Source organism: Hemiscyllium ocellatum, chromosome 12 (assembly GCF_020745735.1).
Source record: "Hemiscyllium ocellatum isolate sHemOce1 chromosome 12, sHemOce1.pat.X.cur, whole genome shotgun sequence".
In the NCBI taxonomy this organism is placed as follows: domain Eukaryota; kingdom Metazoa; phylum Chordata; class Chondrichthyes; order Orectolobiformes; family Hemiscylliidae; genus Hemiscyllium; species Hemiscyllium ocellatum.
The window spans coordinates 48,964,852-48,977,202 of record NC_083412.1 but is presented as its reverse complement, the minus strand read 5'-3'; the positions used below and the strand labels follow the sequence as shown (position 1 = coordinate 48,977,202).

Genomic DNA, 12,351 nt, shown 5'->3' with positions numbered 1-12,351 from the left:
TTTCCGAACCATAACATCACCATTCTACATGTATGTTCCTAATTCTCACTGCTTACTGATCGTTCTTCAACACGGTCTCTCCTGAAAAGGTTTTTCACAATGCTTTCTGTATGCACCGAGGAACAGACATCAAACTGACAGATGAGAGGAAATGACGCTCTTATCTTTGTTTAAATGTATAACGCATCTTTTTCCCCTCCGGATACGTCGAAGACTTCCGTCTAACAAATGTTAGTGCTATGTTTCCAGCTGCTGGATGAGTTTGTGAGGGTCAGTGTTCAGCTGCAGTCTTTGATATTCCGCAGACCTGTCTGACAACTGAGATGGGGAACTGTTGCAAGAAAACACAGAAGTGAGTACAAGCAGTGCAACATTAGCACCAACGTGTAAAGACCCACAACTCAATGTATTGTGTTCAGTTTTTTTTATATGTTGAAAATGATATTTTTGTCGAGACATTCATTTTGATGTCGTAAGCGGATAGCTCTGTTCCTATAATTGGTACCAGACAATTCACTCGCTTTTGGAAAGAGAAATGTCTCTTTGAATGGGAGATGACTAACTCTTAAACCACGAGCAAAAAGAATATGTTGGAAAGTTGGGGCAGCTTTAAAAAGGCGGGGCCTCTTTTGACAAAGGAATAGAAATAAGGATCCAGCTTGATTATTCTAGCAACCTGCCAGCAGCACTCCCTAATTGTCATGTTTCCTGGTGTCACTCCATCCAAATACTGTTGGAGGTCCGAAACCTGTGTTTCGAAACCTATGACCAGGGATACTGTGTTACATTATAAATGGAAACCGGCGTTGCAAGTAACGTGAGTGTGAATCTTGCTTACCATTAGGCGTCAGGTCAGATTCCTTGAACTGTCATTGTCAAGAGTATTTTAAATTTGGCGTCAAATGATTTTATCTCTTTATATAGACAGATTAGTTAGCACAACTTCATAATTTGTATTAATCACCTTCTAATTATAAATCAGAGATTAAAAAAAACCCTGAAAAGGATTTTAGTAGGTGTTCAGGGCTTCTTTGGAATGCTCCATTGATGGTTAAGCCAGGCACAAACCCAAACTTGTGTCGTCAGCAAGTGGACACCCTATTTGAAGGGGCAGATGATTGCTGGCAACACTTTAGACATATCTTTCATAACTGTTTCCTGCTGGCCATTGGTAACAAAGCTGCTAAGACAACTCTCTTGTGGTGCAGGTACAATTGGCCCACTGAGCACCAAGGGTTCTTATGGATTCTAGGTTACTTACCAGCTTGGCTCCTGTGGAAGCAGGTTGATGTGATCTATCTGGGCTGACCTTATTTTGACAGAATCGACTCACAGGTAGAGGGTGGTGATGGAGGGTTGTATTTCAGATTGGAGGCCTGTGACCAGTGGGGTGCCACAAGGATCGGTGCTGGGTCCGCTACTTTTCGTCATTTCTATAAATGATTTGGTTGTGAGCATAAGAGGTATAGTTAGCAAGTTAGCAGACGACACCAAAATTGAAGGTTTAGTGGAACAGGTATGAAGGTTACATTGGATTTAAATGGGATCCTTGACCAGATGGGCCAATGAGCTCAGGAGTGGCAAATGGAGTTTAATTTAGATAAATGTGAGGTGCTGCATTTTGGGAAAGCAAACCTGAGTAGGACTTATACACTTAATGGTAAGGTCCCAGGGAGTGTTGCTGAACAAAGACACCTTGGAGTACAGATTCATAGCTCCTTGAAAGTGGAGTCACAGGTAGATAGGATAGTGAAGAAAGCATTTGGTATGCTTTCCTTTATTGGCCAGAGTATTGAGTACAGGAGTTGGGAGGTCATGTTGCGGCTGTACAGGACATTGGCTAGGCCACTGTTGGAATATTGCATGCAGTTCTGGTCTCCTTCATTCGGAAAGATGTTGTGAAAGTTGAAAGGGTTCAGAAAAGATTTACAAGGATGTTGCCAGGGGTTGGAGGATTTGAGTTATGGGGAAAGATTGTTTTTCCTGGAGTGTCAGAGGCTGAAGGGTGACCTTATAGAGGTTTATAAAATCATGACTGGCATGGATAGGATAAATAGACAAAGTATTTTCCTGGGGTGGGGGAGTCCAGAACTAGAGGACATAGGTTTAGGGTGAAAGGGGAAAGACATAAAAGAGATCTAAGGGGAACTTTTTCATGCAGAGGACAGTGCGTGTGTGGAATGGGCTACCAGAGGAGGTGGTGGAGGCTAGTACAATTACAACATTTAAAAGGCATTTGGATGGGTATATGAATAGGAAGGGTTTGGAAGGATATGGGCCAGCTGCTGGAGGGTGGGACTAGATTGGGTTGGGATATCTGGTCCGCATGGACTGGTTGGACTGAAGGGTCTCTTTCTGTGCTGTACATCTCTATGACTCTATAACTCTACACTCGGTTCTTGGCCTGTCATTCTTTCATAATGTTTAGATTTCTGGACTTTTCATGCCAAAAGCAAACCCCAATCACGATGAGAACTTGGCACACTGGTTCCTTGCTTTTTCCAGAGTTTTGCTATCCTTATTGGCAAAACCATTGAGCAACATCTGGGATAATGCATATATCTGTCAAGTCTTAGCAGTTTGTTAGGCTTAGACAATACAAAACAATCACAGAACGATTTTCAGAAGGCTGCTTCATTTATTTAACCTTCAGTTCTTTGCATGGCTGTAATAGCAAGGAAACAAACATTTATTTTAATTAGTGAGTAAGTGATTGTCTTGTGAAATTACATCAATTCCTTTAGTCCCAAGCCATTACGTGGCAAGCACTGTGTATTCTCCAGTCTGCATGCCTTATTTTAAATGAGTTAATAACATTAAAATTAGCTTGATTATCAAGCAGCATCTGATGTCTTGGGACATGCCAGTAAGATAATAAATCATAGACTCATATCTTGTGTGAGTTTAAGAATGTAACCTTAACTCTGGGTGAAACTGATGCATAAGTTCACTACATTTAACATTATTTTCGAGGACTAATTTTGCTGAGCTCCAAAAGCAATACAACACCTTATCTTCTTGAAACTGATTTCATGAATGCAATGACTACAAAATCACAAAAGAAAATATTTGTTTGCCATCAGATAAAATTGAATTGTATGTATTGAAGGCTGAAGGAAATTCTTTGGTACTTAAAATGTTCACAGCAATGAGTAGTCAACATATTCTTGTAACCAAATCAAGCAGGTGGATGCAGTGACCCAAAGGCATTGTCATACTTCCTCTATATTTTTTTGATACTTTTGCCTGTGTACCCAGATGGAGAGTACCATATCAGGAAACATGTGTAGAAACAGTAAAACTGGTCAGTCAATGCAATCCGAAGTTAAAATGTAGAATTTTAACTTCTATTTATACTTTTTGATTTCTCTTATTCTGCCTTGTTTTTAAAAGGCTTGTCTTTTTCTTATTAAGTTTACATATCTAGTATGCTTCTCTGCCTTGCTCCCTCAGGCTATCCTAATTATATTTAATATATATACAGTGTGCTGTGACAGACTGAACATTAGATTAGGTAAAAGTTACACCACAGTACAATGCAACTGAATTTTGCATGATTACATTCCTCTTTAATATGCCAGCTCCATCAATTATGGTGTATATTGTGCTGTCAGAAATTAGAAAAAAAATGAAACATAAGAGAATAACATCTCAGTAGTGATGTGCTATAAGATGGTTCTAAACAAAACTAACTCCACCAACAAATTATTTTGCTTGGATTACAACCTAATCAGATCCTGATCTCACTGTCCATTGTTCTGATCTTGCTAATCAGATCTACATGTGTTAATTTTTAAAATAGTTTCTGAGAATCTTTTAAATATATTTACACAGTATAGTAACAAATTGCATTTATATAGGATTTTTAATATTGGAAACAATCCAGATGAACTTCATTGAAATGCAATGAGGCAAAATTAGACACTGCAACAACAAAGGAAATAATTTGGTATGTCACTGAAATGTTGGGCCAGCATCAGTTGTGACACAGTCGGAAGGCTTGAGCAGCTACTTATAAATCAGATGATAATATTTATGCTTAAATTTCTACAGACTATCAATGTTCATAGTTTTAGTGCAAATGTTTGTACTTGATGATAGAATTTCCGTTAGATGAAAGCACGGCCTCAGATCTGGAAATGTGGTATATTTTTAAGGGACATTTAAGGTATTAATTTCTGGAATGGAGAACCAAGTAAAATATTTAAGAAAGAGAAAATACAATTGAAAGTAAATGAGTGAGAATAATGAAAACAGACTGTAAAAGCTTTTATTGGTATGTATAAAAGAAAAAAATTGCAAAAATAAATGTGTGTCCATTGAGAAAGAAGATGATTACTTTGAGTCTGTCCTCAAAAGAAAAGCCTTCCAAATAGAAAATGGAGAATCAATGGAGAATTTCAAGTGATTATGAATGTATGGTGGTCATTTTTCAAATTGTTACAGGTTCTGGAATGGTCCCTGCAGAATGGAAGTGGCAAGTATAATTTAAGAAAGGAGGGAGAGATAAAATGAGGAGATATAGACCTCTTAGCCTAAAATCAGTCGTAGGGAAAATGCCAGAATTTATAATGGGTGATGCTTGACACTTTGAAAATAATGGATGGATTGGTCAGTCAACATGGATTTATAAAAGGGAAATCATGTCTGACGAACGTGTTGTTGTTCTTTGATGGCTTAAACAACAGAATATGTAAGAGAGAAGCAGTGCGTGTGGTCTATTTATATTTTTTCAATGGTTTTCAGTGAGTTCCCAGATAAGTAAATAAATTTGTAACATAAAGGATTTGGGGAATATATGGAATAGAATGAGAACTGTTTAATGGATAGAAAACAGAAAGTAGGAATAAATGATCATTTACAAATTGGTATGATGTGTCTAGTGAGGTACCACAATTATAAAGGCCCCCAGCTATCCACAATCTATATCAGCGATATGGATATGAGTATTAAATGTAATATTTCAAACATTTTAGATGATACAAAACTAGTTGAGAACTTGAGTTATAAGGAGAATCCAAGGACACTTCAATGGGATTTGGAAAGGCTAATTAAGTGGGCAAAAATTTGGCAGAAGGAATCCAATATGTTGAAATGTGAGGTCATCCACTTTGTCAGGAAAAACAGAGCTACAGAGTATTTCTTAAATTGTGAGAGACTGGAAAGTGTTGACTTACCAAGAGACATGAGTGTCCTTCTTCATGAGTCACTGAAAATAAATGTGCAGGTACAGCAAACAACTAAGAAGGCAAATATTATGCTGCCATTTATTACAAGAGGATTTGAGTAAATGAATAAAGCAATTATATAGTATTGCACAAAGGACAGTAATACAGGGCTCAGTTTGTGCCTGCCTTCCGGTTTCCTGGTACAAATGCTACAAACAGATCTGGAAAATTGTAGCTTTTGAAAGTTGGCAATGAATACTGACCTTATCGATTCTTACGCAACCTGTACCATCCTACAAGTTTGTATTGGTTGATACCAACATATATAGCCCTTCAAAAACAAAAGAATGTGAGAAAAAGGAGCAGGAGTAAACAATTCTGAGCCTGCCCTGCCACTCTATAATGCCTTTTGTTTATGTAGATTTTCGGAAGACTTTCAATAAGGTCCTACCAGAGTCAGTTCTGCAAAGTGCTGCAATTGTATAGTCTCCTTATTGAAGGAGAGATATGTTTTCCATAGGGGGGAGTGCAAAGAAGGTACACTAACCCAACTCCTGGAGGGATTATCCTGTGTGGAAAGATTAACTAGACTGGCCCTATATAATTTGAGTTTTGAAAAATGCAAGGTGATCTTAATCAAACTTACAAAATTTGTCATAGGTATCTATAAGGTACATGCAGTAAAGTTGTTTCCTGGACTGGAGTTGTTGAGAATTTGGGGTTGCAGTCCCAGAATAAGGTGGCAAGCTATTTAGGACTGTGCTAATGTGGAATTTATTCACACAGAGGTGGTGAATCTTTGGAATTTTTTTTAACCTCAGAAGACTATTGTGACTTGTTGAGTATGTTCGAGACCAAGATTGATAGATTTCTACAAATTGAAAACATCAAAGGATATAGGGTTAATGCAGGATTTTGAAGAACATTTATGCACGGTATGCACGCATCACTGATAACGCCAGAGTTTATTGCCTATCCTTGGAGAAATTGTTACCTTCTTGTACCATTGCAATCTTTGAGGTGTAGAGACACCCACAATCCTGTTAAGAAGAATGTACCATGATTTTGACCCAGAGGCAATGAAGGAATGGCAACATAATATCAAGTCAGGGTGGTCTGTGATTTAGAGAAGAACTTGCAGCTGATGCCTTTTCCATGAATCTATTGCCCATGTCCTTCTAGGTGGTAGACACTGCAGGTTTAGAAGATTCTGTTAAAGGAGCAGTGATGTTGAAGAACATTCAAATAAAAGGTTAGACATGATCACAATAGTTGATTGAGTGGGTTCAAAGGGCTGAATAGCTAACTCCTGTTCCTATTTGTCAGCTTCAAGATCTGCACGAAAGGTTGTAGGTATCATACAATCACATATACATGTTAAACATCTGCATCTCCAAACATAGTTAGTTAATGGCAGGAAATGCCAGCTTTGTGGGTGAACTGGGCATTTATGAATCAAGTTACAGGACAGAAGACAGCTTCTGCATAATCATAAGCAGCATTTTTTTTTCAGCAGCAACATTATGTTAGAGTTGGACATAGTGAAACATTTGAGGTTAACAATCTAAGATGTAGAATAATATTATTTGTTATTATCACAATTTAACATTTAAAATCTCTTTCTTTAATTTTCTTGTGTTTTAGAAATGTTCCAGATACATTGGCTGTTGACGTCTTCAGATATACCTAGCTTTTTGGGTTTAGTTTCTACCTGCCTCAATCTTTCCCTGTTTCTGATACCACAGTTGGAACCGAGAAATTACAGTGTTTTTAAAATTAGTAATAAATCGGTAGTCTTCATTGATCCTTCCTCAAACTACACCATTTTGCAAATCTTGCAAGTTTTATCTACAGATATTGCCCGTCCAAAAATGTATAAACGTTAGAAATATGAGCAGGAATAGGTCCTTCAGTCCTTTGAGCCTGTCTTGCCATTCCTTGCATGTGTGCCACAAAAAGAGAAGTTCCATAAATGTTGAATCCAGGTTCTAGACTATATTATGAAACCAAATAACAGTCAGCAGGTATAACATGTACTCACACTTCATTTAAAAGCTACCTATACATTGTCCACAGATACTTGCAGTGGTCATTGCTTTTTTTTTAAGATTCCAGAATCCAGAATCTTAAAAAAAATTCCATGTAATGTTTTGATTCATAGAAAACTGTTTCTATTTATAAATTGGGAAAGAGTAATTCGATTTAAAATTCACATATCTAGTTTTAGCAGAGGATTTTCCATCAAAATGGTGGACATGAGAACTCTTTCAAACTGCTTCATTCTTCACCACACCAACGTGTGGCATTGCATCAGGCTGAACCACTTCTAGTAACATGAACATGAACTTTTCAACATGGAAATATATATCAGGCAATTTGGATTTATTTACATACAGAGATAAGGTACAGTTCTGTTCATGAGTTGATTTGTTCACATTTGAAATCAAACACAGCATCATGTTTCATTCCAGTGTTGAAAATATTTTGTTTCCTTGTCACCCTTTCCCAAATGGAAACATGCAAGTCAAAGATTTTCCGGGAGGCAGCAGTATCACAGGACAGTTTAAGGAAAGTGCAGGTCTGAGATGGAATTATTGTACATGCAACAGTTGGATGCATTAAATATACAATCATGGTGGAAATGTATTGAGTCCCAGATGACAAATATGTGACAGAAACAATATTCTCCACTTGCACTGTCAGCAAAATTTACATAGCAATACAGTAATACCAAACAAACAGACAAATATATAAAGAGCTCCAGATGGAAGAAAGGGAAGATATTGCATTTATAGAACATCCTTCATGCCCTCAGGATGTCTCAAAGCATTTCAGATATGAATGAGCTACTTTTAAATTGTTGCTAATGCTATCATTGTTTAAAATCCAACAACTGAAAATGTGTTGCTGGAAAAGCGCAGCAGGTCAGGCAGCATCGAAGGAGCAGGAGAATCTATGTTTTGGGCATGAGCCCTTCCTCAGGATTCCTGAAGAAGGGCTCATGCCCGAAACATAGATTCTCCTGCTCCTTGGATGCTGTCTGACCTGCTGCGCTTTTCCAGCAACACATTTTCAGCTCTGATCTCCAGCATCTGCAGTCCTCACTTTCTCATAAAATCACACAACACCAGGTTATAGTCCAACAGGTTTAATTGGAAGCACAGTAGCTTTCGGAGCTTCGTCGGGTGAAGGAGCGACGCACCGAAAGCTAGTGTGCTTCCAATTAAACCTGTTGGACTATAACCTGGTGTTGTGTGATGTTTAACTTTGTACACCCCAGTTCAACACTGGCATCTCCAAATCATGACTGCTATCATTCATAAAATCAACAGAACGATTACTATCATTCCTTGGTCTGAAATCAAAATGTAACAACCAATTGAAAATAACACCATGTCCTTTACTTTCTCATTCACTTTCTCAGTGGCCTGCTTGCTTCAAATTTCCTGTTCCTAATGTTCTTTAATATCCCGCAATTAATGTGATCTCGAGGCTTCAAATCAAATCATCATTCACTCACTGCTGGTGTGACAAAACTGCTGTTTTATTCCTCAAAATTCTGATCTATTTTACATAGTAATCACTGGAATGTACCCTTAATTGTACTCTGCCAGATGTAACTGAAAATCACCATAAATCATCAACAACATTATTATCTATTATATCACTGTACTTTGTTTTTGTCTGTAAATACATCCAAATTGCCAGCTTATTATTATCATGCTTCAAGCAATTAGTCAATTATTGAGACTAAGATACACCAAGGCTAGTACGAGTGTCATACTTTAATTGTGTTGAAGTTATCTTCAATTTAAAAAAACTGCACAATGTAAAGCACTGTATAGTCAGGGAATCATTTACATCTGGTCGATGTCAGGCTATTTAGGCTTGTGCTGCATGTTTGGTAGTGGTCCATACTGTTCTATTCACTAGTTGCAAAAATATCTTCCTGAAGGTTATGGTTTTGCCCTGCTCATTAACTAAAAAATAACTAAGTTAATGTGATCTAAAGAGAATTTCAGTCTCTAGTGCACTGAACATAGCAGGCCAGTGTCCTATATGATGTTACTGTTGGCCCAAGTAAAAATCAAGTGTCTGTATTTGCAGCAGTGTTCAAATATTGCACATAGATAGTATAACTCAATTGTGAAAACAATTCTGGCATTTCAGTAACTGTGTAATTGGGATACAGAGACATCTACTCACTGAGAGCCTGAGTCGTCAAGTATGTTCAGAACACATATGTACAGTAATTGTCAATATTTTCCAGGCTGTAATCCGTCTACTGTTTTGTCTACTGCGGCATTAAGTGCTTTGAGTTACCCTAAGATAATTATTTCAAACTGAAATGTGTTGACCAGATTGAAGGAACCTGCAGAACACTGTACAAATGCAGGCAGCATTGTGGTTTAGGCTGAGACAGTAACCACTACTCGCCCAGTTTGTGACTGCACTTGAAATGTACAAATTTCTAGTCCATATGGCAAACATAACTGAAATTATAGCAATTGTTTTCACTTTACCTTCCCAAGAAAATTTACATGTACCTTCATCTGGAACTGACAAGTCGATGATCCATCTTGCCCTCTTTCTGAGATCCCTAGCCAATCAGATGCAAATCTTCAGCCAATTTGTTCAACTCCACATGATCGCAAGAAATTGCTGAATGGCTACTCTAATGAGTATAGGTCCTGACAACATGTTGGAGCTCCAGTACTAGCCATGCACTAGCCAAGCTGTCCCAGTAGAGCTACAGTATTGTCATGTGGAATGTGAAAAATTGCTGTTTTATGTATGCCCAAAAAAAGCTAATTACCACCTTTGTGTATTCTCGATCATCAGCAAAAACATGGAAGGGATTTTTGACATGCTATCAAGCTGCGCATGCAAAAGTAATTTGCAAACGCTCACTGACTCTCAGGTTAGATTCTCCCAAGGCCACTCAGTGCCGAATCTCACTGCAAACTTCTTCCAAACATAGATAAAATAGCTGAATTCCAAAGATGAGGTGAGAGTGACTGGTCATGACATTTAGGCTGTGAATGGCATAAAAAGGCCCGAACAAAAATTGGAGTCATTGGGAATCCCTACTCATTGAAATCATGCGTAGCATAAAGGATGATGGTTATGATTGTTGGAAGTCAACAATTCCAGCTGCACAAGATAGCATAAGAACTAGGAGCTGGAGTAAGCAATTCAGCCCCTTAAGCTTGCTTCACCATTCAGTACAATAAAGGTTGATTTCATAATGGCCTGAACTCCACTTTTCTGCTAGCTCTCCATTACCTTTCAACAAATTATCAAAATCTATCTATCTCTTCCTTGAATTTACTCAATGTCCCAACATCCATCGCACTGTGGGAGTAGTGAATTCCATAGATTCAAGACTCTTTGAACAAAGTAATTTCTCCCCATCTGTTTTATTCTGCTCCCCCTTATCCTGCAGGAGTTCCTCAAGTTGTATGGCTTAGTCCAATTATCTTCAGCTATTTCATATGATCTTCCCACCATCAAAAGGTCAGAATAGGATGGTGATTGTGCAATTTTCAGTGCCATTCATAACTCCTCAGACACTGAAGCAGCCCATGTCCATCTGCAGCAAGACTTGAGCAACATCCAACTTTAGTCTGATAAGTGGTAAGTAACATAAATGCCAGAAAATGACCATCGCAAGAGAGAATCTAACAGTTGTCTCTTGACCTTCAATGGCATTACCATTACTGAATACCTCATTATCAACATCAACAATTGCCATTGTCTAGAAGCTGAACTGAACCAGCCCTATAAATACTGTGGCTACAAGGACTGGTCAGAAACTAGGAATTCTGTGGTGGGTAACTCACCTCCTGTCTCCCCAATGCCTATCCACCATGTACAAGACTCAAATCAGGAGTGTGATGGAATATCTCCACTTTCCTAGATGGGGAAGTGGTGTTTTATCAATAGTCAGTAAACTTGACACCATCCAAGACACTTAGTCTTCACTCCACTCACCACTTTCAACTTTTTCTCCTTTCACCACTGACACACAATGGCAACAATGTGTAACATCTGCAAGATGCATTGTAGTAACTCAACAATGGTCTTTTTACAGTTCCAAGTCTGTATCTTCCACTGCCTAGAAAGATGTGGACAGCAGGTGCATGGAAGCATGGCCACTTCCTTGCAAGTTCCCAATGAAACCATGTGCCATCCTGCATTGAAAGTGTGTCCCTTTTCCTTCATTTGGCTGGGATGGAATCCTGGATCTTTCTGTTTGATAGCACTGTGGGAGTACCTGCACTCCAAGGACTGCCGTCATTCCAGAAGGAAGCTCGCTACTACTTTCTCCAGGGCAATTAAGGATTAACAAGAAGTGCCAATCATACCCACATCCCATGAATACATAAGGAAAAATGACTAACTTATTTCAGTAAAGCGTTTGATGCTAACTGGGGAATGTACATTAATAGAGTGGAGATGTAGGAAAACCTGTTTTAAGTGAGTGGACATTCCAGGAGAAAATGCAGTCAAGTACAAAGATCATTGACAGAATCTAAGGGGGCAATGGTGGATGGGATCAAGATATGCAGGATGAAAGAAGTTTAATGAACTATGGGGGAAGGGCAGTTTAAGGATAAGGCAATTGTGGCTGATGCTTGTGAGGATGCAGTGATGGATGATTTTAAGGACTGCTTGGAGAATGCTGAGACATATGCAAAAAACAGACTGCAGATCCAGTCAACTTGGAAGAGTTAGTGAAAGATGAGTAAGAAGGCAGCAGAATAGGGAGGTGTCAAGGATGAAAATGAGGCAAAATTTGTGGATGTTTTCAGATCTGAATTATGTGAAGGAGATGACTAGAGGGATGGTTGACAAGATTGAAAAATAGTTGAGATGTGATCGGCGCAGGTGCATGGAAGCAGCCACAGTAAACCAGTCCCTGGACTGTGAGCATGTTCCATTGCTGAGTCTGTTTGTGAGTCAATTTGTACTTAAGTTGGAGTACAATGTAGGACAATATAAAGCAGCTGTTTATGAGTACAGGAAATGTTTGTATGCTGAATCTTTCAAATTATATTTCTGTCTGGGATTGCATTTGTAAATGTTCATAAGTTGGTGTTTTGTAAATTGGGAATCCCTTTGTAGTAAGTCGGTGGACACAGAGGGAATTAAGGTTACATATAGCAAAGTTCTTTTTATT

The 12,351-nt window shown here is 38.4% G+C and overlaps 1 protein-coding gene across 1 annotated transcript in view; it reads left to right on the top strand.

Moving 5' to 3' along the window:
- The first annotated feature begins 213 nt into the window (after window positions 1-213).
- The window catches only part of si:ch211-214p13.7 (uncharacterized), a 55,886-nt gene continuing 43,748 nt past the window's right edge, over window positions 214-12,351 (top strand). Inside the window, exon 1 of the mRNA XM_060833015.1 lies at window positions 214-352. Within this exon, the coding sequence (XP_060688998.1) occupies window positions 324-352 (29 nt within the window). The 5' untranslated portion in view covers window positions 214-323. The remainder of the gene's footprint in view (window positions 353-12,351) is intronic.